The sequence below is a fragment of the Ranitomeya imitator genome, chromosome 6 (assembly GCF_032444005.1).
Source record: "Ranitomeya imitator isolate aRanImi1 chromosome 6, aRanImi1.pri, whole genome shotgun sequence".
NCBI lineage: Eukaryota > Metazoa > Chordata > Amphibia > Anura > Dendrobatidae > Ranitomeya > Ranitomeya imitator.
Window position 1 is genome coordinate 452,901,504 of NC_091287.1, and position 25,569 is coordinate 452,927,072.

The window sequence follows — 25,569 nt, forward strand, 5'->3', positions numbered from 1 at the left end:
ACCACCCACTTTAATCAAATGTGTTCCTGTATCTACCTCCGGGAGCAGCTAAGTGAGCCGACGTTCCACAATATATATCTCATTAATGTAAATTATAATGATTTTAAAATCCGTCAGCAGGATTTAACAACCCAAAACTATTTACTGTATACTCAGACAAAGACAAGTCCATCGTTACCGTTACATGGTTAGACTCTTTCTCCATTTCTGAGAAATCACCGCTTGAATTGATATGCAAATAAAGCTGAAGAGCAATTTCTAGATCTGAAGCCTCAGTCACTCCAGCTCTATTCCCTACCCAGTGGTGTCTCCTCCTGCTTGACTGACAGTTTCTTTGCCTGAAGTCGCTCAGTATAGAGACTGCCAGTCAAGTAAGATGATGCAGCGCTGGATGGGAAACAGAGCTGGAACGACAGAGGCTTCGGACCTACAATATCCATTTACATATCAATTCAAACGCTGATTTATCAGTAACCGAGGAACAGACTGGCCATGTGAAAGTGTTTCTCGACTTGACTTTGACAGCGCTACATGAGCATATATTTAGTTTGAGGAGTTTTTTTTTTTTTAAGTAAACCCAAATGTGTCATTAACATTATTGAGATACCAAAAATATTTGAAGAAGTGTTATTTAATAGATCCATTATTAAATGGAAGTGAAGCATAAAACATTGTGGGAACATTAATAACAGTATTTGCATTCAGCTTTGTCATCTATAATTGTCCTGTTATGTATCAGGAAAAAAAATGATAAAAGTAAGTCACACCTAACAAAAAGACAGAATTAATTAAGATTTCAAATGAAACAAAATTGTGATTAGTTTCACATCAGTAGAGTGCACCAACCTCTAGATAAAAGCAATTACATTTCAATATATTTGTGTACCGCGGTCATTAAAAGATCAGCCAAGTGGAAAAGAAAGCTCTGCTAAAAGACTGAATGTATTAAATTGTAAACCAGCAATGCTCTTATGGAGGCAGCTCATAAAAACATACACGTCCTTTAGGAATGTGTACAGAATTTTTGAGGTATGCAGCAAGTCATTAAAATGTTAGAAGGCTATTTTATGAAAAGTTTATATCATATGTTCACATTGCAAAGACATATTTTATATGTTGAAAGTATTTAATCAGTAAGTGTTTCACTCTCTTTATTGCTATGGATTTATACATCTGTTTATCAGCACTTTCACACATTTTATTGGAATCACCGCATACACTATCTCTCCATTTCATGATTTAAAGCCCCAACTAGGCCAACTGAATGGAATTGGGCATTGAGTGGCTGCGACAGAATATGGCCAACTTTGGTTATGTGCTGGAGAGAAGCATACAGGAATAAAAGTAATTCTTAAAAAGGCAATGAGATCCATTGCAACAAGATCTATGGAAGTTCTCAGGTGACACAGAGGGTTCACCAAGCGACCAGTGGACATACTGTATGTGGAAGTTAGAACCTGTTGCGTGAAAAAACACTATTTTCCTGAAGATATGGGGTTAATCTGCAGGTTAATAACGTTCTGAAACTGCCCAGGGCCACACTTAGACCCCTGCTGATGAGAGGAAATGACTTTATTCCTTTAAGCAGCATTTGGATTTCAGTCATACGAGTGGTGCTGGCACGGGTTCAGTCACCGCTGGCTGCATTGTGAGAAGCGCCTGAAACCGCGCCACTGGCACTGACTGACAGCTTGTTAGGGCTAGCGGAACGCACCAAATAATAAGACAGATAGAGTATGGTGCGTTCGCAGCCCGGGGTCCACCGTGCAGAGATGGAACCTGCTGCCAAGTAATGACGGACTATATGGCGGTACTCATAAATATACACACGTGGGTTAAACTTCACCCAGCGTGAAGGAAGCGATCCTGTTGCGTCACAGGACCGCGGTACCGCACATAGAGCGCGAACAAATGGTCAGCGAACTCAACCCCAACTAGGATTGTAGTCCGATTAGACCCTTGCTGGCACAACACCGCAACTGGGTGTGTAAGGAAACTACATAACAATATTAAGGCACAAGAGTGCATGCGGTGCCGCACTGACGAACGCCACTAACCACCCAGGCTTGGGTAAGGAAAGCACAGAGGAAGTGCACGACGCCGTACTGGCGGTCACAGCAACTGGACGCTGTAATGTGTGATACGTGCTGTAGGATAAGTCGGGCGCTAGATAGCAACCATACACCTTCCGCGAACAGACATTCAATAGGGTAGGGGTATCCAAGGACGACTTGCACTCACAACATACACACATTAACAATTGTACACTAGCGCATGGCCGTGCGGTCATGCGCAGTTTATATAGTTGCAGCACAGGAAGTGGCCACAGAAACTTTGCCCTTCCAAGACCTGCCAAGAGGACCAATGGAATGTGCTGCAGAGCCTGAGCACATGACCCTCGATCTCCAACGGGAGATCTTGCCCTGGGCATGCTCAGTGTGTGCAAACAAGGACTTAGTCCCAGAGAAGTCCGCTCGCTGCTGACCAGCACTGGCTTTAATGGCAGAAGCTGAAGAAGCAGCAGTAACTCTCTGTACAGAGTGAGACTGAGCAAGACGCTGGGACCGACGTCCCTGCTGAGCAGACTCCGCTGCGGCTGGATAAGAATGGGAGACCGCAGCGGAGATGGCTCGAGATTCCCCCTGTGCAGAAGCGGGATCTCGAGACCTAACATTACCCCCCCTCCTAGGGCCCCCCCCCCTCCTTGGGCCTCGCTACGCTCGAAGGCAGCAATGAGCTGTGGGGTCCGAATGTTTTCAGCAGGCTCCCATGACCTGTCCTCTGAGCCATAACCCTTCCAATCCACCAGATAGAACTTTTTGCCGCGTACCACCTTGCACCCCAAAATAGCGTTCACCTCGTAATCGTCCGTAGACAAACCCGATGTCCCGGCAGATGACTCGGAAAACCGGGACATGTATACGGGTTTCAAGAGGGACACATGAAAGGTGTCAGTGATACCCAAGCGTGGAGGAAGAGCCAAACGGTAGACCACAGGATTAACCCGTTCGAGAACCTTGAAGGGACCCAAGTAGCGAGGAGCAAACTTAGTGGACTCAACTCGCAGCCTGATGTTACGGGCGGAGAGCCACACCAAGTCGCCAGGAGCAAAGGTTGGAGCGGGGCGCCGATGAACATCGGCGGAGGACGTCATTCTCTCCTTGGAGGCCCGAATGGCATCCTGCGTGCGGTCCCAAATGTCCCGTGCCTCCACAGCCCAGTCTGCCACCCTGGAGTCAGCAGAAGACACAGGCATGGGCACAGGAACACGCGGATGCTGGCCGTAATTTAGGAGGAATGGAGTCTGATCGGTGGAGTCGGCTACGGCATTGTTAAGTGCAAACTCTGCCCACGGTAGCAAGGATGCCCAGTCATCCTGCCTGGCAGAAACAAAATGTCGTAAATATGTGACCAAGGTCTGGTTGGCTCTCTCTACCAACCCATTCGTCACGGGATGATATGCCGAAGAGAGATTCAACTCAATACTGAGTAGGCGACAAAGCTCTCTCCAGAATCGAGACGCAAACTGGGGACCCCGGTCACTAACAATTTTGTCTGGCATACCGTGTAGGCGAAAGATATGCTTGACGAACAAGACAGCCAACGCCCGTGCAGAAGGTAGCCGTGGAAGAGGCACCAAGTGCACCATTTTGGAAAAATGATCGGAGATCACCCAGATAATGGTGCAGTTACGAGACTTGGGTAAGCCCACCACAAAGTCCATCGCGACCATCTCCCAGGGCCTGTCTGCCACCGGCAGAGGATAAAGCAAACCAGCTGGCCATTGCCGAGGAGTCTTGTTCTTGGCGCAAGAGACACACGCCCGAACATACTCTGCGACATCACGAGCCATATGCGGCCACCAGTATGTCCTCGCCAGTAACTCAGATGTCCTTTTGGTACCAAAATGTCCACCCACCCTGGACGAGTGTGCCCAAGAGAGAACTTCCGGTCGCAAACTGGATAGAACAAAAGTCTTGCCCGGGGGCACAGACTCTAGCGAAACCGGGGCCACAGTTCTCAAGCTCTCAGTGGGGACAATAAGCCGAGGCTCCTCCTCCTCCTCCGCAGATGACACAACGGAGCGAGAGAGAGCGTCGGCCCGAATGTTCTTCTCCCCAGAAAGAAAATGGAGGGTGAAATGAAACCGGGAGAAGAATAAGGACCATCTGGCCTGGCGAGAATTCAACCGCTGGGCTGTCTGCAGGTACACCAAATTTTTATGGTCTGTGAAGACTTGGAAGGGAAAACGTGCTCCCTCCAAGAGATGTCTCCACTCCGAGAAAGCCAACTTCATGGCTAGCAACTCCCTCTCCCCGATGGAATAATTCCTCTCTGCTCGTGAGAAGGTCTTGGAGAAAAAGAAGCAAGGATGCTTCCGACCTTGAGCATCCTTTTGAAAGAGGACTGCTCCAGCACCAACAGAAGAGGCATCCACCTCCATGATAAATGGCTTATCAACATCGGGGCGATGTAGGATGGGAGCGCTAGCGAAGTGTGACTTTATAGAGTTAAAGGCCTTGGAGACCTCCTCAGACCACAATTTGGGATTCGCCCCCTTCTTGGTGAGGGCAACCAAGGGAGCTACCAAAGTTGAGACGTGCGGAATGAACTGGAGATAATAATTAATGAACCCCATAAAGCGCTGCACCGCTTTAAGAGAATAGGGTTCCTGCCATTCCATCACAGCCTGTAGTTTGGCAGGATCCATAGCCAATCCCTAGGCAGAGATGATGTAGCCCAGGAAAGGTAAGGACTCCTGCTCAAACATACACTTCTCCAACTTGGCATAGAGGGAGTTTGCCCGTAGGAGGTCGAAGACTTTGCAAACATCTCTCCGGTGGGAGTCAATATCTGGAGAGTAGATGAGAATATCATACAGATAGACTACGACCGAGGTGGAAAGCATATCCCGAAAGATATCGTTCACAAAGTCTTGGAAAACGGCTGGGGCATTACAGAGCCCGAAGGGCATCACCAGATATTCATAGTGCCCATCCCTGGTGTTAAAAGCCGGCTTCCATTCGTCCCCCTCACGGATGCGAATCAGGTTGTAAGCACCCCGCAGATCTAGTTTAGTAAATACCCTTGCTCCCCGAAGCCTATCGAAGAGCTCAGATATCAAGGGCAAAGGATACTTATTTTTAATGGTGATGGCATTAAGACCCCTGTAGTCTATGCATGGACGCAATTCCCCATTCTTCTTCTGCACGAAGAAGAACCCTGCCCCAGCAGGTGACACTGACTTCCTAATGAATCCTCTTGCCAGATTTTCCTGGATGTACTGTGACATTGCCTCCGTCTCCGGGAGAGATAGCGGATAGACTCGACCCAGGGGAGGCTCAGCACCAGGCAAGAGATCAATAGGACAGTCATAGGGGCGATGGGGCGGAAGGATCTCCGCCGCCTTTTTGGAGAACACGTCTGCATAAGACCAATACTGCTTGGGGAGAGAGGAAAGATCTGCGGGTACCTCTGTAGTAGCAACCTGAACGCACTCCCTCTGACACCTACCCCCACAAGATTCGCCCCATCCCAGGATTCTGCCAGAGGACCACTCGATATGAGGAGAGTGGTACCGTAGCCAAGGTATTCCCAACAGGACCTCATCAATTCCCTCAGGAATGACGAGCAGAGATATAATCTCCTGATGAGATGGCGACATGGACAGAGTAAAAGGGATGGTCTGGTGTGTTATCTGTGAGGGCAGTGTCGACCCATTCACCACTCGTACCGTTACTGGTTGAGCTAGCATAACCAGGGGTATTGCGTGACGTTGGGCGAAGGCAGAAGACATAAAATTGCCCTCCACCCCAGAATCGACGCAGAGCTCTACCGAGTGGGAGAATGAGCCTATAAAAATTGTCCCCTTAAAGTACAATTTAGAGGCAAACGTCGCCGTGTCTAGTGTACCTCCACCTACTACCACTAGACGCTGACGTTTCCTCGACCGCTGAGAACTTCTGGTGGCTAGATGTCCTGACTAGGGTTGAGCGAAACGGGTCGAACATTTTCAAAAGTCGCCGACTTTTGGCTAAGTCGGGGTTTCATGAAACCCGATCCGACCCCTGTGCGGGGTCGGCCATGCGGTACGCGACTTTCGCGCCAAAGTCGCGTTTCAATGACGCGAAAAGCGCCATTTCTCAGCCAATGAAGGTAAACGCAGAGTGTGGGCAGCGTGATGACATAGGTCCTGGTCCCCACCATCTTAGAGAAGGGCATTGCAGTGATTGGCTTGCTGTCTGCGACGTCACAGGGGCTATAAAGAGGCGTTCCCGCCGACCGCCATCTTACTGCTGCTGATCTGAGCTTAGGGAGAGGTTGCTGCCGCTTTGTCAGAAGCAGGGATAGCGTTAGGCAGGGTCCATTAACCACAAAACCGCTTGTGCTGCAGCGATTTGCACTGTCCAACACCACCCTCGGTGTGCAGGGACAGTGGAAGTTTTTTTTTTTTTTTTTTTCCCCTCAGCGCTGTAGCTCATTGGGCTGCCCTAGAAGGCTCCCTGATAGCTGCATTGCTGTGTGTACGCCGCTGTGCAAACCAACTGCTTTTTTCAAAGCACAAATCCTCTTGTTCCTTCCTTTCTGCACAGCTATCTTTTTTGTTTGTCCACACTTTTTATTTCATTTGTGCATCAGTCCACTCCTTATTGCTGCCTGCCATACCTGGCTGAGATTACTGCAGGCAGGGAGATAGTAGCTGCCTGCCATACCTGGCTGAGATTACTGCAGGCAGGGAGATAGTAATTGTAGGACATTCCCTGTTTTTTTTTTTTTTGGTGGGAGATTAAGATTGGCAATTTGGCATTTCTGCTAGAGTGCCATCCCTGTGTGTGCCATCTCTCTCACATAGTGGGCCATAGAAAGCCTTTTCATTTTTCTGTATTTTTTTTTGTGGGGTGTATAAATTCTCCCTGATAAAAATACAGTGGGAGATTAATATTGGCCTTTGGGCTTGTGTGCCAGTCCTGAGTGTGCCATCTCTCTCACAAATAGTGGGCCATAGAAAGCCTATTTATTTTTTTTTTTGGTTTTATAAATTCTCCCTGAAAAAAAGGGAGATTAATATTGGCCTCTGGGCTTGTGTGCCAGTCCTGAGCGTGCCATCTGTGCCAGCCCTGAGCGTGCCATCTCTCTCACAAATAGTGGGCCATAGAAAGCCTATTTAATTTTTTTTTTTGTTTTATAAATTTTCCCTGAAAAAAGGGAGATTAATATTGGCCTCTGGGCTTGTGTGCCAGTTGTGAGCGTGCCATCTGTGCCAGTCCTGAGCGTGCCATCTCTCTCACAAATAGTGGGCCATAGAAAGCCTATTTAAATATTTTTTTGGTTTTATAAATTCTCCCAGAAAAAAAGGGAGATTAATATTGGCCTCTGGGCTTGTGTGCCAGTCCTGAGCGTGCCATCTGTGCCAGCCAGCCCTGAGCGTGCCATCTCTCTCACAAATAGTGGGCCATAGAAAGCCTATTTAATTTTTTTTTTTGTTTTATCAATTTTCCCTGAAAAAAGGGAGATTAATATTGGCCTCTGGGCTTGTGTGCCAGTTGTGAGCGTGCCATCTGTGCCAGTCCTGAGCGTGCCATCTCTCTCACAAATAGTGGGCCATAGAAAGCCTATTTAAATATTTTTTTGGTTTTATAAATTCTCCCAGAAAAAAAGGGAGATTAATATTGGCCTCTGGGCTTCTGTGCCAGTCCTGAGCGTGCCATCTGTGCCAGTCCTGAGCGTCCCATCTCTCTCACAAATAGTGGGCCATAGAAAGCCTATTTTATTTTTTTTTTGGGTTTCAGAAATTCTCCCTGGAAAAAAAAAGGGAGATTAATATTGCCCTTTGGGCTTGTGTGCCAGTACTAAGCGTTCCATCTCTCTCTCTCTCTCAGTCAGTGGGCCATAGAACGCATATTTTTGGTTTTATTTGTTTTCTAAATTCTCCCTGAAAAAATCATTTTATTTTATTTGGTTTCTAAATTCTTCCTGATAAAATCATATTTTTTTTATTATTTTTATTTCTAAAGTCTCCCTGAAAAAAAAAAAAAAAAAACAACCAAAAAAACAGTGGGAGATTAATATTGGCCTTTCTGCTTGTGTGCCAGTCTTGACTCCTGGGTGTGCCATCTCTCTCTCTCTCTCTCTCTCTCTCTCTCTCTCTCTCCAATTGTGGTCCATAGAAAGCCTATATTTTTTTTCCTTGATTTGGGTTCTAAAATCTACCAGAGAAAATAACTACATCAATCATTGGTAGAAAAATATTGGCCTCTGGGTTTGTGTGCCACTCCTGACTCCTGTGTGCGTCATCTCTCAGTCAGTGGGCCATAGAACGCCTATTTTTGGTTTTATTTGTTTTCTAAATTCTCCCTGAAAAAATCATTTTATTTTATTTGGTTTCTAAATTCTTCCTGATAAAATCATATTTTTTTTATTATTTTTTTTTCTAAAGTCTCCCTGAAAAAAAAAAAAAAAAACAGTGGGAGATTAATATTGGCCTTTCTGCTTGTGTGCCAGTCTTGACTCCTGGGTGCGTCATCTCTCAGTCAGTGGGCCATAGAACGCCTATTTTTGGTTTTATTTGTTTTATAAATTCTCCCTGAAAAAATCATTTTATTTTATTTGGTTTCTAAATTCTTCCTGATAAAATCATATTTTTTTTATTATTTTTTTTTCTAAAGTCTCCCTGAAAAAAAAAAAAAAAAAACAACCAAAAAAAACAGTGGGAGATTAATATTGGCCTTTCTGCTTGTGTGCCAGTCTTGACTCCTGGGTGCGTCATCTCTCAGTCAGTGGGCCATAGAACGCCTATTTTTGGTTTTATTTGTTTTATAAATTCTCCCTGAAAAAATCATTTTATTTTATTTGGTTTCTAAATTCTTCCTGATAAAATCATATTTTTTTTATTATTTTTTTTTCTAAAGTCTCCCTGAAAAAAAAAAAAAAAAAAACAACCAAAAAAACAGTGGGAGATTAATATTGGCCTTTCTGCTTGTGTGCCAGTCTTGACTCCTGGGTGTGCCATCTCTCTCTCTCTCTCTCTCTCTCTCTCTCTCTCTCTCTCTCTCTCCAATTGTGGTCCATAGAAAGCCTATATTTTTTTTCCTTGATTTGGGTTCTAAAATCTACCAGAGAAAATAACTACATCAATCATTGGTAGAAAAATATTGGCCTCTGGGTTTGTGTGCCACTCCTGACTCCTGTGTGCGTCATCTCTCAGTCAGTGGGCCATAGAACGCCTATTTTTGTTTTTATTTGTTTTATAAATTCTCCCTGAAAAAATCATTTTATTTTATTTGGTTTCTAAATTCTTCCTGATAAAATCATATTTTTTTTATTATTTTTTTTTCTAAAGTCTCCCTGAAAAAAAAAAAAAAAAAAAAAAAAAAAAAAAAAACAGTGGGAGATTAATATTGGCCTTTCTGCTTGTGTGCCAGTCTTGACTCCTGGGTGTGCCATCTCTCTCTCTCTCTCTCTCCAATTGTGGTCCATAGAAAGCCTACATTTTTTTTCCTTGATTTGGGTTCCAAAATCTACCAGAGAAAATAACTCCATCAATCATTGGTAGAAAAATATTGGCCTCTGGGCTTGTGTGCCACTCCTGATTCCTGTGTGCGTCATCTCTCACTCAGTGGCCCATAGAAAGCATATAGTTTGTTACATTTGTTTTCTAAATTCTCCCTGCAAAAATCTATTTTTTTTTTTTTGGGGGGTTTCTAAAGTGTTCCTGAAAAAAAAAAAAATAAAAAAAAAATAATAGTGTGACATTAATATTAACATTTGTGCTTCAGTGACAGTCCTGCGTGTGGGGCATCTCTCTAATTTGCAGCCACCAAAAAAAGAGTGTGTAACATTGGGCCTGATTTTCGCTGTGGTCTCACCAACCTGTAAAGGGGTAGCTAAATCATACTGAAGTTATAGCTCACCGTGTAAGTTGTGTGACTGCAACAAATAACGTTAGTTTGGTTACGTTTTTAAAACAATGAGGAAGTCTAGTGGAAGAGGTCGTGGCCGGGGGCGTTCATTGTCAGCTGGTAATGAGGGTAGTGGTAGTGGTGGAGCATCAGGTGGTCGTGGGGGAAAAAATATTGCACCTAAGTCTGGAGCTGTGGAGCCAGGTTCGTCGTCCGGCTACACAAGGCCTCGAACGCTCCCTTTTCTGGGATTAGGAAAACCGCTTTTAAAGCCGCAGCAGCAAGAGCAAGTTTTGGCTTATCTTGCTGACTCAGCCTCTAGCTCTTTTGCCTCATCTCGTGAAACTGGTAAAAGTAAAAGCAGCGCGTCGTTAGTGGATGTTCACGGTCAGGGACAAGTCACTTCCTTGTCCTCTTCAGCAAAAACAACAACAGAGAAGAATGCAGCAGGCGACACAACGGGTTACTCCATGGAGCTCTTTACACATACCGTCCCTGGCTTAGAAAGTGAAGCAGTTAACAGTCCATGCCCATTACAAATTGAATCTGACATGGAGTGCACTGACGCACAGCCACAGCCAGACTACTATGCTGGTCCTTTGACTCAGACCACAACATTGCCCTCGCAGGGTGCTGATCAAGAATCAGACCCTGATGAGACTATGTTGCCCCATCACGAACGCTATACCACCGAACGACACGGTGACACAGACGAAGTTGCGCAGGAGGTACAAGAAGAGTTATTAGATGACCCAGTTCTTGACCCCGATTGGCAGCCATTGGGGGAACAGGGTGCAGGCGGCAGCAGTTCTGAAGCAGAGGAGGAGGAGGGGCCGCAGCAGGCATCAACATCGCCACAGGTTCCATCTGCCGGGCCCGTATCTTGCCCAAAACGCGTGGCAAAGCCAAAACCTGGTGGAGGACAGCGTGGCCATCCGGTTAAAGCTCAGTCTGCAATGCCTGAAAAGGTATCCGATGCTAGAAAGAGTGCAGTCTGGCATTTTTTTAAACAACATCCAATTGATCAGCGCAAAGTCATCTGTCAAAAATGTTCTACTTCCTTAAGCAGAGGTCAGAATCTGAAAAGTCTCAATACTAGTTGCATGCATAGACATTTAACCACCATGCATTTGAAAGCTTGGACTAACTACCAAACGTCCCTTAAGGTTGTTGCACCCTCGGCCAATGAAGCTAGTCATCAACGCAACATCCCTTCCGGCAGTGTAGGACCACCATTTAGCGCACCACCTGCTGTATCTGTGCAGGTATCTTTGCCAGGCCAAAGCAGTCAGGGTCAGGGAATCACCAGTTTCGTAGTAGGAAACACTGCATCTAGGGCACCGGCGGCAACAATACCATCTCCCACCGTCTCTCAGTCTGCCATGTCCACCGGCACCCCCGCTAGTTCCACGATCTCCAGCTCTCCAGTCCAGCTCACCCTACATGAGACTATGGTTAGAAAAAGGAAATACTTAGCCTCGCATCCGCGTACACAGGGTTTGAACGCCCACATAGCTAGACTAATCTCGTTAGAGATGATGCCCTACCGGTTAGTTGAAAGCGAAGCTTTCAAAGACCTGATGGACTACGCTGTACCACGCTACGAGCTACCCAGTCGACACTTTTTTTCCAGAAAAGCCATCCCAGCCCTCCACCAGCATGTTAAAGAGCGCATCGTCCATGCACTCAGGCAATCTGTGAGCACAAAGGTGCACCTGACAACAGATGCATGGACCAGTAGGCATGGCCAGGGACGTTACGTGTCCATCACGGCACACTGGGTAAATGTGGTGGATTCAGGGTCCACAGGGGACAGCAAGTTTGGGACAGTTCTGCCTAGCCCACGGTCTAGTAAACAGTTGTCTGTAGCCGTTCGCACCCCCTCCTCCTCCTCCTCCTCGTCCTCCTGCAGAAGCAAGAGCTCGTCCACAGACCGCAGTCGCACAAACACTCCATCCGCACCTGCCACTGTTGCACACCAGGTCTCCCATTATGGGGCAGCTACTGGCATACGTCAGCAGGCTGTATTGGCTATGAAGTGTTTGGGCGACAATAGACACACCGCGGAAGTTCTGTCCGAGTTCTTGCAGCAAGAAACGCAGTCGTGGCTGGGCACTGTAGATCTTGAGGCAGGCAAGGTAGTGAGTGATAACGGAAGGAATTTCATGGCTGCCATCTCCCTTTCCCAACTTAAACACATTCCTTGCCTGGCTCACACCTTAAACCTGGTGGTGCAGTGCTTCCTGAAAAGTTATCCGGGGTTATCCGACCTGCTCCTCAAAGTGCGTGGACTTTGCGCACATATCCGCCGTTCGCCTGTACACTCCAGCCGTATGCAGACCTATCAGCGTTCTTTGAACCTTCCCCAGCATCGCCTAATCATAGACGTTGCAACAAGGTGGAACTCAACACTGCACATGCTTCAGAGACTGTGCGAACAGAGGCGGGCTGTTATGTTTTTGTGGGAGGATACACATACACGGGCAGGCAGTAGGATGGCAGACATGGAGTTGTCAGGTGTGCAGTGGTCGAAGATTCAAGACATGTGTCAAGTCCTTCAGTGTTTTGAGGAATGCACACGGCTGGTTAGTGCAGACAACGCCATAATAAGCATGAGCATCCCCCTAATGCGTCTGCTGATGCAAAGTTTGACGCACATAAAGGATCAGGCGTCTGCACCAGAGGAAGAGGAAAGCCTTGATGACAGTCAGCGATTGTCTGGTCAGGGCAGTGTACATGACGAGGTACCGGGCGAAGAGGAGGTGGAGGATGAGGAGGATGATGGGGATGAGTATATTTTTAATGAGGAAGCTTTCCCGGGGGCACGGGAAATTGGTGGCGTGGCAAGGCCGGGTTCTGGTTTTTTGAGGGACACAAGTGACGTAGATTTGCCTGCAACTGCCCCTCAACCAAGCACAACCGCAGATTTGACAACGGGAACTTTGGCCCACATGGCGGATTATGCCTTGCGTATCCTCAAAAGGGACACACGCATTACAAAAATGATGAACGATGACGATTACTGGTTGGCCTGCCTCCTTGATCCTCGCTATAAAGGCAAATTGCAAAATATTATGCCACATGAGAACTTGGAACTAATATTAGCAACAAAACAATCAACTCTTGTTGACCGTTTGCTTCTGGCATTCCCTGCACACAGCGCCCGTGATCGTTCTCACACGAGCTCCAGGGGCCAGCAGACCAGAGGTGTTAGAGGGGCAGAAATCAGAAGTGGCGTTGGACAGAGGGGTTTTCTGACCAGGTTGTGGAGTGATTTTTCTATGACCGCAGACAGGACAGGTACTGCAGCATCAATTCAAAGTGACAGGAGACAACATTTGTCCAGTATGGTTACAAACTATTTTTCATCCCTTATCGACGTTCTCCCTCAACCGTCATTCCCATTTGATTACTGGGCATCCAAATTAGACACCTGGCCAGAATTGGCAGAATATGCATTGCAGGAGCTTGCTTGCCCGGCAGCTAGTGTCCTATCAGAAAGAGTATTCAGTGCTGCAGGTTCAATACTAACAGAAAAAAGGACTCGTCTGGCTACCCAAAATGTAGATGATCTAACCTTCATTAAAATGAACCACAACTGGATTTCAAAATCTTTTGCCCCACCCTGCCCGGCTGACACCTAGCTTTCCTATGAAAAGGTCTTGCCTGTGGACTATTCTGAATGACTTTTCCAATCTCGTAATTTTCTTCACCTGATTGTCCAGCATACGACATGTTTCCACCTCACGAAATGGCCAAACTCCCCACACGGGGCCGTGCTATCGCCACTTTGCGCTTGGACCCTTGAGAGTGCTGTTTGTCTGAAGAGGTGGGTGTGGCCGCTTTTGGTCGACGGCACTGCCACTGGGTCCCTCATAGTACAATAAAGTGTCTCTGGCGGTGGTGGTGCGCACCCAACGTCAGACACACCGTTGTAATATGAGGGGCCCTGTGCCTGTACCGCCGGCCACAAGACAGTTCCCCCCCCCAGCTCAAACAGTGCTCTACCACTAGCAAAATTATCTCTCACAGCTTCACCAATGTGTAGTCTAGCCGCTGACATCCTTCAATGCCTGGCACTGACAATACCATTGTTTTGACATTTTTGTTATGTTAGGCCTTCGAAGCCTGTCTGCGGTCCCTTCTTTCTACAACTACTACACTGACCAGGCCACTGCTGGCCGTGTTACCCTGGAACCAATTTAAAAGTGCCTACAGCCAGCCCAAGTTTGTTATGTTAGGCCTTCTAAGCCTGTCTGCGGTCCATTCTTTCAACTACTACTACACTGACCAGGTCACTGCTGCCCGTGTACCCCTGGAACCAATTTAAAATTGCCTACAGGCAGCCCAATTTTTTTATTTTAGGCCTTCGATGCCTGTCTGCGGTCCATTCTTTCAACTACTACTACACTGACCAGGTCACTGCTGTCCGTGTACCCCTGGAACCAATTTAAAATTGCCTACAGCCATGTGTTATTATTTTAGGCCTTCGATGCCTGTCTGCGGTCACTCCTTCCACTAGGCCTCCACTGACCACACCACTGCTGTCCGTGTACCCCTGGAACCAATTTAAAATTGCCTACAGCCATGTGTTATTATTTTAGGCCTTCGATGCCTGTCTGCGGTCACTCCTTCCACTAGGCCTCCACTGACCACACCACTGCTGCCCGTGTACCCCTGGAACCAATTTAAAATTGCCTACAGCCAGCCCAATTTTTTTATTTTAGGCCTTCGATGCCTGTCTGCGGTCCATTCTTTCAACTACTACTACACTGACCAGGTCACTGCTGTCCGTGTACCCCTGGAACCAATTTAAAATTGCCTACAGCCATGTGTTATTATTTTAGGCCTTCGATGCCTGTCTGCGGTCACTCCTTCCACTAGGCCTCCACTGACCACACCACTGCTGTCCGTGTACCCCTGGAACCAATTTAAAATTGCCTACAGCCATGTGTTATTATTTTAGGCCTTCGATGCCTGTCTGCGGTCACTCCTTCCACTAGGCCTCCACTGACCACACCACTGCTGTCCGTGTACCCCTGGAACCAATTTAAAATTGCCTACAGCCAGCCCAATTTTTTTATTTTAGGCCTTCGATGCCTGTCTGCGGTCCATTCTTTCAACTACTACTACACTGACCAGGTCACTGCTGTCCGTGTACCCCTGTAACCAATTTAAAATTGCCTACAGCCATGTGTTATTATTTTAGGCATTCGATGCCTGTCTGCGGTCCATTTTTTCAACTACTACTACACTGACCAGGTCACTGCTGCCCGTGTACCCCTGGAACCAATTTAAAATTGCCTACAGCCATGTGTTATTATTTTAGGCCTTCGATGCCTGTCTGCGGTCACTCCTTCCACTAGGCCTCCACTGACCACACCACTGCTGCCCGTGTACCCCTGGAACCAATTTAAAATTGCCTACAGCCAGCCCAATTTTTTTATTTTAGGCCTTCGATGCCTGTCTGCGGTCCATTCTTTCAACTACTACTACACTGACCAGGTCACTGCTGCCCGTGTACCCCTGGAACCAATTTAAAATTGCCTACAGCCATGTGTTATTATTTTAGGCCTTCGATGCCTGTCTGCGGTCACTCCTTCCACTAGGCCTCCACTGACCACACCACTGCTGTCCGTGTACCCCTGGAACCAATTTAAAATTGCCTACAGCCATGTGTTATTATTTTAGGCCTTCGATGCCTGTCTGCGGTCCATTCTTTCAACTACTACTACACTGACCAGGGCACTGCTGGCCGTGTACCCCTGGAACCAACATCAGAAAATATAAAAATAAGTATTTTGCTTATAAAAAAGAAAATACTGGTGAGATATCAAATGCAGACATTTTAACATTAAAAACAAACACACAACTCTAATCTGGTACAGTACTAAAAATGGCCACCAGCTACAATTACTTTCTCCTGCAAGTAGTTAACTGAAAGTTTTTTTAAATTGAAAACACACATATGGCATCCACCGAGTGTTGTCCTGTCGCGTCTTCTTTATATTATTGCCGAGAAGATGCAAAATAATGAAAATAATAAAATCATTAATTACCAAAATAATAGAGAAAGTCAACACCACATTGCAAATAAACATTCATTCCAAATAAAGAAGCAGGGCGCGTCCGAGGGTGAGTATATACCTAATAAGAATATAATCACCCTCGGACGCGCAATGCTTATTTCCAACAGCCTTCCTTCCTAAGAATCAGCCCTTCCGTCGTGTAGAGAGACGTTGTGTTACACTCCAAGGTGTTCCCCAGGTTGCCTTTCCTGAGCTTCGATCTTCCGGCTCTCGTTTAGTAGTTCTTGGAAACTACTCTGCATTAGGCCTTCAAATTGGGTATGGGGTGTAGAGAGATGGTGTGTTCCACTCCAAGGTGTTCCCCAGGTTGCCTTTCCTGAGCTTCGATCTTCCGGCTCTCGTTTAGTAGTTGTTGGAAACTACGCTGCATTAGGCCTTCAAATTGGGTATGGGGTGTAGCGAGAGGGTGTGTTACACTCCAAGGTGTTCCCCAGGTTGCCTTTCCTGAGCTTCGATCTTCCGGCTCTCGTTTAGTAGTTCTTGGAAACTACACTGCATTAGGCCTTCAAATTGGGTATGGGGTGTAGAGAGAGGGTGTGTTACACTCCAAGGTGTTCCCCAGGTTGCCTTTCCTGAGCTTCGATATTCCGGCTCTCGTTTAGTAGTTGTCGGAAACTACGCTGCATTAGGCCTACAAATTGGGTATGGGGCGTAGAGAGAGGGTGTGTTACACTCCAAGGTGTTCCCCAGGTTGCCTTTCCTGAGCTTCGATATTCCGGCTCTCGTTTAGTAGTTGTCGGAAACTACGCTGCATTAGGCCTACAAATTGGGTATGGGGTGTAGAGAGAGGGTGTGTTACACTCCAAGGTGTTCCCCAGGTTGCCTTTCCTGAGCTTCGATCTTCATGCTCTCGTTTAGTAGTTGTCGGAAACTACGCTGCATTAGGCCTACAAATTGGGTATGGGGTGTAGAGAGAGGGTTTGTTACACTCCAAGGTGTTCCCCAGGTTGCCTTTCCTGAGCTTCGATCTTCCGGCTCTCGTTTAGTAGTTGTTGGAAACTACGCTGCATTAGGCCTTCAAATTGGGTATGGGGTGTAGCGAGAGGGTGTGTTACACTCCAAGGTGTTCCCCAGGTTGCCTTTCCTGAGCTTCGATCTTCCGGCTCTCGTTTAGTAGTTCTTGGAAACTACACTGCATTAGGCCTTCAAATTGGGTATGGGGTGTAGAGAGAGGGTGTGTTACACTCTAAGGTGTTCCCCAGGTTTCCTTGCCATTGCTTCGGTCTTCCGACTCTCGTTTAGTAGTTGTAGAAAAGTACACTGCATTAGGCCATACAAAATGGGTATGGGGTGGAGAGAGATGGTGTGTTACACTCCAAGGTGTTCCCCAGGTTGCCTTTCCTGAGCTTCTATCTTCAGGCTCTCATTAAATTGTGGTTAAATGGAACAACTGCATTTGGCGTACTAGTTGGTTTGGGGCCTACTATCGGTGTCTGCCACTCCTTGCTGTTCTCCTCCACTGAACAAAGCTGTGCCGCCTGTTTACTACGGTTGCCAATTTTGAACTGCATTTCGACTACTTACTGATTTGGCCCTACTCTCTGTGTCAGCCTCTCATTCCAGTTGTCCTCCACTGCAATGCCCCCTGGTTATTCCTGTGTTACCAATTTTGAACTGCATTTAGCCCACTTTCTTCTTTGGGCCTATATCTGTGTTTCCACTTCATCGTGCCCATTGCCCAGCCAGTGATAGATGAGTCTGCTGGTACATTGACCCATAACGCAACATTCCCCGTGCACGCTACACAACAACATTGTGACCCTGCTGAAAGTCAGGTTGCTCTTCCCGCATACCATACCACCTTACACGGGGACAAAGAGGAAGGTGCAGATGAAAGTGCAGGTTCCTTCATCAGGTGGGGGGAGGAATACTAGTTGGCGACGTCACTGGCACAGGGCCTCTCATAGTACGCAAAAGTGTTGCTGCCGGTGGGAGGCGCCCCCGCCGTGCAAACACACCGCTGTACTTTGAGGGGCCCTGTGCCAGTGCCAATGCCAACGAGTGGGCCCCCCCTGCTTGCTCAGGTTCAAAGCACTTGCAAAGTTGAAATACTTACCTCTCCCTGCTCCACTGCCGTGACGTGGTCCAGATTTCCTGGGCCCACTAATTACTTGAACCAGCCCTACCCCCCACAACTTTAGCCAAATGACCCCCAATTTCAAATGCCTTCCAATTATTATAAGGTAAATTACGCTTGACAAGCTTCATTAAGAAGAATGGATGGTTTTGACATTAAAATGGCCACTCTAGGTGTTTTCCTGGCCCCCACTCACTGCCGACTATGCTGCCCCATTGACTTGCATTGGGTTTCGTGTTTCGGTCGATCCCGACTTTACGTCATAATCGGCCGATTTCACTCGACCCGACTTTGGACATAGTCGGGTTTCGCAAAACCCGGCTCGACTCTAAAAAGGTCAAGGTCGCTCAACTCTAGTCCTGACTGCTGGCAAACATGACAGACCTTGAGTGCACAAGCGGTCCGGGACTTAGATCCCGCTTGTGACACTTCCCTGGCCTCATGTGACTCAGGAACCAGGACCGGAGATTCCAGAGGTTTGGCGAAGGTAGGAGCCAGCCGAAACCTCTGCCTACACTGGGCTCGCTCTAACCTCCGCTCGTTAAAACGGAGGTCAATTCGAGTGGAGACCGTTATTAACTCCTCCAGTGTGGCAGGAACCTCCCTAGTGGCCAGAGCGTCCTTAACGTGGTCAGCCAGGCCCCTCCAAAATATGGGGATAAGAGCTTTATCCGACCAATCCAGCTCAGAAGCTAAAGTGCGGAATTGGACGGCAAAATGACTGACCAAGGACTCACCCTGAGTTAATGCCAGCAGTTGGAGCGCAGTATCATGGGTGACTTGAGGTCCTAATAAGACCTGTTTCAGAGTGCTCAGAAACAGCGGAGCACTCTGCACCACATGATCGCCACGCTCCCACAGCGGCGTAGCCCATTCCAACGCCCTGTCCGACAAGAGAGATACTATAAATCCCACCTTAGCCCGCTCTGTGGGAAAACGTGCAGCCAGGAGCTCGAGGTGAATAGAGCACTGACTCACAAATCCCCTACAAAATTTGCTATCACCAGAAAATTTTTCTGGCAGCGGGAGGCGAGAAAATGTCGGAGCAGGGGTGACAATGGACAGGGTTGCTGCAGCCACGCTAGCAGCCTGTACAGCAACTGCGGTAACATCCACAGCTGAGGTTGCGCTCTCAAGAGCCGCCAACCTACCCTCCAGCTGCTGGATATACCGCAAGGATTGCTGTTTGTCCGTCATTACTAGCCAGACCCTGGCGCTAGTGTAATGTTAGGGCTAGCGAAACGCACCAAATAATAAGACAGATAGAGTATGGTGCGTTCGCAGCCCGGGGTCCACCGAGCAGAGATGGAACCTGCTGCCAAGTAATGACGGACTATATGGCGGTACTCATAAATATACACACGTGGGTTAAACTTCACCCAGCGTGAAGGAAGCGATCCTGTTGCGTCACAGGACCACGGTACCGCACATAGAGCGCGAGCAAGTAGTCAGCGAACTCAACCCCAACTAGGATTGAAGTCCGATTAGACCCTTGCTGGCACAACACCGCAACTGGGTGTGTAAGGAAACTACATAACAATATTAAGGCACAAGAGTGCATGCGGTGCCGCACTGACGAACGCCACTAACCACCCAGGCTTGGGTAAGGAAAGCACAGAGGAAGTGCACGGCGCCGTACTGGCGGTCACAGCAACTGGACGCTGTAATGTGTGATACGTGCTGTAGGATAAGTCGGGCGCTAGATAGCAACCATACACCTTCCGCGAACAGACATTCAATAGGGTAGGGGTATCCAAGGACGACTTGCACTCACAACATACACACATTAACAATTGTACACTAGCGCATGGCCGTGCGGTCATGCGCAGTTTATATAGTTGCAGCACAGGAAGTGGCCACAGAAACTTTGCCCTTCCAAGACCTGCCAAGAGGACCAATGGAATGTGCTGCAGAGCCTGAGCACATGACCCTCGATCTCCAACGGGAGATCTTGCCCTGGGCATGCTCAGTGTGTGCAGACAAGGACTTAGTCCCAGAGAAGTCCGCTCGCAGCTGACCAGCACTGGCTTTAATGGCAGAAGCTGAAGAAGCAGCAGTAACTCTCTGTACAGAGTGAGACTGAGCAAGACGCTGGGACCGACGTCCCTGCTGAGCAGACTCCACTGCGGCTGGATAAGAATGGGAGACCGCAGCGGAGATGGCTCGAGATTCCCCCTGTGCAGAAGCGGGAACTCGAGACCTAACACAGCTGACCCTAATTCTGAGCCTGCAGTCAGCGAATGCCAAGGCACGGTAGGTTACTATGACTCCGCCACTGTCATCTTGATCCTCCTGTGAAGCTCAGCTACAGTGCCTTGCAAAAGTATTCGTCCCCCTGGAACTTTTCAATTATTTCCCACTTATCATGCTTCAAACATAAAGATATCAACTGTAAATTTTTGGTGAAGAGTCAACAATAAGTGGAACACAATTGTGAAGTTGAACAAAATCTGTTCATAATTTTACATTTTTGTGGAAATTAAAAAACTGAAAAGTGAGGCGTGCAATATTATTCGGCCCCTTTAACTTCATACTTTGTTGCGCCACCTTTTGCTGCGATTACAGCTGCAAGTCGCTTGGGGTATGTCTCTATCAGTTTTGTACATCGAAAGACTGAAATTCTTGCCCATTCTTCCTTGGCAAACAGCTCGAGCTCAGTGAGGTTTGATGGAGATCGTTTGTGAACAGCAGTTTTCAGCTCTTTATACTGGATTGAGGTCTGGACTTTGACTTGGCCATTCTAACACCTGGATACGTTTATTTGTGAACCATTCCATTGTAGATTTTGCTTTATGTTTGGGATCATTGTCCTGTTGGAAGACAAATCTCCGTCCCTGTCTCAGGTCTTTTGCAGTCACAAACAGGTTTTGTTCAAGAATCGTCTTGTATTTTGCTCCATCCATCTTCCCATCAATTTTAACCATCTTTCCTGTCCCTGCTAAAGAAAAGCAGGCCCAAACCATGATGCTGCCACCACCATGTTTGACAGTGGGGATAGTGTGTTCAGGGTGATGAGCTGTGTTGCCTTTACACCAAACATATCATTTGGCATTGTTGCCAAAAAGTTCCGTTTTGGTTTCATCTGACCAGAGCACCTTCTTTCACATGTTTGGTGTGTCTCCCAGGTGACTTGTTGCAAACTTTAAATTACACTTTTTATGGATATCTTTGAGAAATGGCTTTCTTCTTGCCACTCTTCCATAAAGGCCAGATTTGTGCAGTGTACGACTGATTGTTGTCCTATGGACAGACTGTCCCACCTCAGCTGTGGATCTCTGCAGTTCATCCAGAGTGATCTTGGGCCTCTTGGCTGCATCTCTGATTAGTTTTCTCCTTGTTTGAGATGAAAGTTTAGAGGGATGGCCTGGTCTTGGTAGATTTGCAGTGGTATGATACTCCTTCCATTTCAATACTATCGCTTGCACAGTGCTCCTTGAGATGTTTAAAGTTTTGGAAATAATTTTGTATCCAAATCCAGCTTTAAACTTCTCCACAACAGTATCACGGACCTGCCTGTTGTGTTCCTTGGTCTTCATGATGCTCTCTGTGCTTCAAACAGAACCCTGACACTATCACATAGAAGGTGCATTTATACGGAGACTTGATTACACACAGGTGGATTATATTTATCATCATTAGGCATTTAGGACAACATTGGATCATTCAGAGGCCCACAATGAACTTCTGGAGTAAGTTTGCTGCACTGAAAGTAAAGGAGCCGAATAATATTGCACGCCCCACTTTTCAGTTTTTGAATTTCCACAAAAATTTAAAATAACCAATAAATTTTGTTCAACTTCACAATTGTGTTCCACTTGTTGTTGATTCTTCACCAAAGATTTACATTTGGTATCTTTATGTTTGAAGCATGATATGTGGGAAAAAGTTGAAAAGTTCCAGGGGGCCGAATACTTTCGCAAGGCACTGTATGTGAGCTTTGACAGTACATTCTGTTACTTGGAAAAAAGAAAGTGGAAAAACAAAAATGTCTCTGGTCCATAAATCACCTTACTGAAGAACTGCAAAGACCAGCACGGGATGTGGCAGCAACAGGAGCTGTAAGTAGAATGTGTTGTTTTTTTTTAAAGCATCTGCAGCTTGCTTTTAAAAAAAATATCAGGAGTGGAATAATGTTTTGGACTTTTCACATATTCTTTTTAATATATAAATTTATGTATAAGAAATATTTGTGTTCTAACTTTTGTATTAGGCAGAATGTGTTTTAAGGATGCAAATTTTACCATGATGAATTATTCCATTCTCTAGTAAAGCTTGGCCGAGGTTAACACCTTCTTCAGGTTTGTGAATTTCTCCAATTTCCAATAGCCACTCCACAAATTCACTGCAAGAAAATGGAAACAAATGAAGATGAAGAAACAATTCCAGAAAGTGTTCATTCTTCCCATTTACAACTGTGTGGGGATTTTTTATTAGTGACTACTATGAGATCAAGTGTCTGTAAATTCTGGAACAGTTAATAAAAATAAGAGACTTATTTTTTCCAATGTCAATTTTTGTTTTAAAAAAAGGAAACAGAAGGAAAAGCTTTTGCCCTTTTTGTGATTATAATAATCCATATTTTACATTCCATTGTAAATACTGTTAATGTGCTGACATTAGTATTATGGACTGTTTACTGTAGGCAAATTACGAAGACTAAAGTATAAGGACACATCTCTTGAACTTTGAATTCAGGTTTTTCATACAGTCCCATAGCCACTGGTGTGTAAAATCTAATTCATAGCCAAGCAGTCTGTTTTTACAAATAATTGTGAAAGAATGAGTCTTTCTAAAGAGCTCACTGAATTCCATTGTGGTCCTGTAATAGGACTCTACTGTTGTTCCCTCCTACAGAGAGCTAGTGTGAATAGTTTCGACATCCCATTCCACTGTCCACGACGTTAGTTTGTGGCCGCTGCATGGGAGAGGGATATTGTGGTTTGCCTTCTGGCATCTGTGACTCCTATTTTGATTAGCAAACCAGTGCATCACACTGCTACAATGATGATGCGCCAAGCCGGTAAGTAAGAGGCAGAACACCTGTGCAGTGGCCACAGACCAATTTTGTGGCTGTTGCAATGGGATATGCAAATGGATTTGGACCAACTCTACTCCTAAATATTCCACCATCACTTGTGAGAGGTATTATTGAAAAGTGGAAGGATTTAAAAACCACAGCATCTCAACTGCAAAATGGCAATTGCGTAGTAGGGTTGCCGAATGCTGAAGTGCATAGTGCAAAAAAAAGTCGACAATGCTCTGCTAATTCAATAACTGCACAATTCCAACCTATTAGTGCATAAACATCAGCGTAAAAAACTGTGCTCCAGGAGTTTCATGACATGGGTTTCCATGGCCGAGCAGCTGCATATAAGCCTTACAGCGCCAAGAACAATGCCTTAACAGGGCAGAAAATTACGCCTGCGCAGGAGCGCAATGCTGGGAAGCCTGTGAAGCAAGCAGGAGGGTGGCATTGCAAGAAGATGGGAGGCGCCAGACCCAGACCGGACCGCCCCCTCGGTGAGTATAATCAAACTTATTTTTGTTATCTTTCAGGTTGGATCAGAAGCTTATTTACAGCATTATAGAATACTGTAGATAAGCCCTGAAAGGCAGTGGTGGCATCTTTTATCGGCCAAACCTGGTGACAGTTTTGGTCCTCACTGATCCACATTTCACATTTCAAGACCATTTCCACTAAATTGTGCTGCTCACCCAGACCTACAGCTTAGAGAGTCCATCTTACCTATTGAGCTCATAACACCTTTGCAGAAGAGTAGAAGCTATAATAGCTGCAAACATCAGACTAACTCGATATCAATACCCTTGGACTCTTGGACTTGTAATAGGATTTCATAAAAACTAATTGAAGTGTGATGTGTTGTGTTAGGCAATTCAGTAACACAATGTACATAGCCATCAGAGCACATACAGTAATCTGACAATAACCCAAAATAATAGAACGAGCTCTGAGACGTGGAAACTCTGTAGACCGCAATTCCTGATCCTCTCCAAACACAACTAGAGGCAGCTGTGGATTGCGCCTAACGCTCCCTATGCAACTCGGCACAGCCTGAGAAACTAACTAGCCTGAAGATAGAAAAATAAGCCTACCTTGCCTCAGAGAAATACCCCAAAGGAAAAGGCAGCCCCCCACATATAATGACTGTGAGTAAGATGTTAAGACAAACGTAGGGATGAAATAGATTCAGCAAAGTGAGGCCCGATATTCTAGACAGAACGAGGATAGGAAAGATAACTTTGCGGTCTACACAAAACCCTAAAGAAATCCACGCAAAGGGGGCAAAAAGACCCTCCGTACCGAACTAACGGCACGGAGGTACACCCTTTGCGTCCCAGAGCTTCCAGCAAAACAAATAGACAAGCTGGACAGAAAAAATAGCAACAAATAGCAAAGAAACACTTAGCTATGCAGAGCAGCAGGCCACAGGAATGATCCAGAGAAACACAAGTCCAACACTGGAACATTGACAGGAAGCATGGATCAAAGCATCAGGTGGAGTTAAGTAGAGAAGCAGCTAACGACCTCACCAGATAAGGGTATACCGTGAAGATTGGTAGAGCAGCTTAGTATACATTTTTTGCAAAAAACGTATCAACCAAATACCCTGTTTTTTACATCTTTTACTAGCACTTGCGGATTACTGCAACATTTTTTCAAACTGAGTGTTTTTGGTTTTACTATTCTCTTTTGTGTCTTCAGGTTTCTTGGTGGTGTGTGAACATGATCATACAGACTTGTTCACTGTGCAAGTAGCCCATGTGTTCCTGTTTACAGGAATCAAATTGATAGCACAATCACAATCCCTATGAGGAGGTAGGGCATCGGACTTGGGCTCATCAAATACATCCCGGTAATCAGACAAGAACTCTGGAACCTCAGAAGGGGTGGATGACGAAATTGACAGAAATGGAACATCACCATGTACCCCCTGACAACCCCAGCTGGACACCAACATAGAATTCCAATCCAATACTGGATTATGGGCTTGTAGCCATGGCAACCCCAACACGACCACATCATGCAGATTATGCAACACCAGAAAGCGAATAACCTCCTGATGTGCAGGAGCCATGCACATGGTCAGCTGGGTCCAGTATTGAGGCTTATTCTTGGCCAAAGGTGTAGCATCAATTCCTCTCAATGGAATAGGACACTGCAAGGGCTCCAATAAAAACCCACAACGTTTAGCATAATCCAAGTCCATCAAATTCAGGGCAGCGCCTGAATCCACAAACGCCATGACAGAATACGATGACAAGGAGCATATCAAGGTAACGGACAGAAGAAATTTTGACTGTACAGTACCAATGGCGGCAGACCTAGCGAACCGCTTAGTGCGCTTAGGACAATCAGAGATAGCATGAGTGGAATCACCACAGTAGAAACACAGCCCATTCAGACGTCTGTGTTCTTGCCGTTCAACTCTGGTCATAGTCGATCCTAACCTGTTGCGCTGGGTCACCAGAGGAGCGAGGTTTC

At 46.3% G+C, this 25,569-nt stretch overlaps 1 protein-coding gene across 1 annotated transcript in view; it reads right to left on the bottom strand.

The window, feature by feature from the left end:
- The window catches only part of PREX2 (phosphatidylinositol-3,4,5-trisphosphate dependent Rac exchange factor 2), a 762,305-nt gene that overhangs the window by 544,572 nt on the left and 192,164 nt on the right, over nt 1–25,569 (bottom strand). Inside the window, exon 11 of the mRNA XM_069731466.1 lies at nt 22,307–22,407. Within this exon, the coding sequence (XP_069587567.1) occupies nt 22,307–22,407 (101 nt within the window). The remainder of the gene's footprint in view (nt 1–22,306; nt 22,408–25,569) is intronic.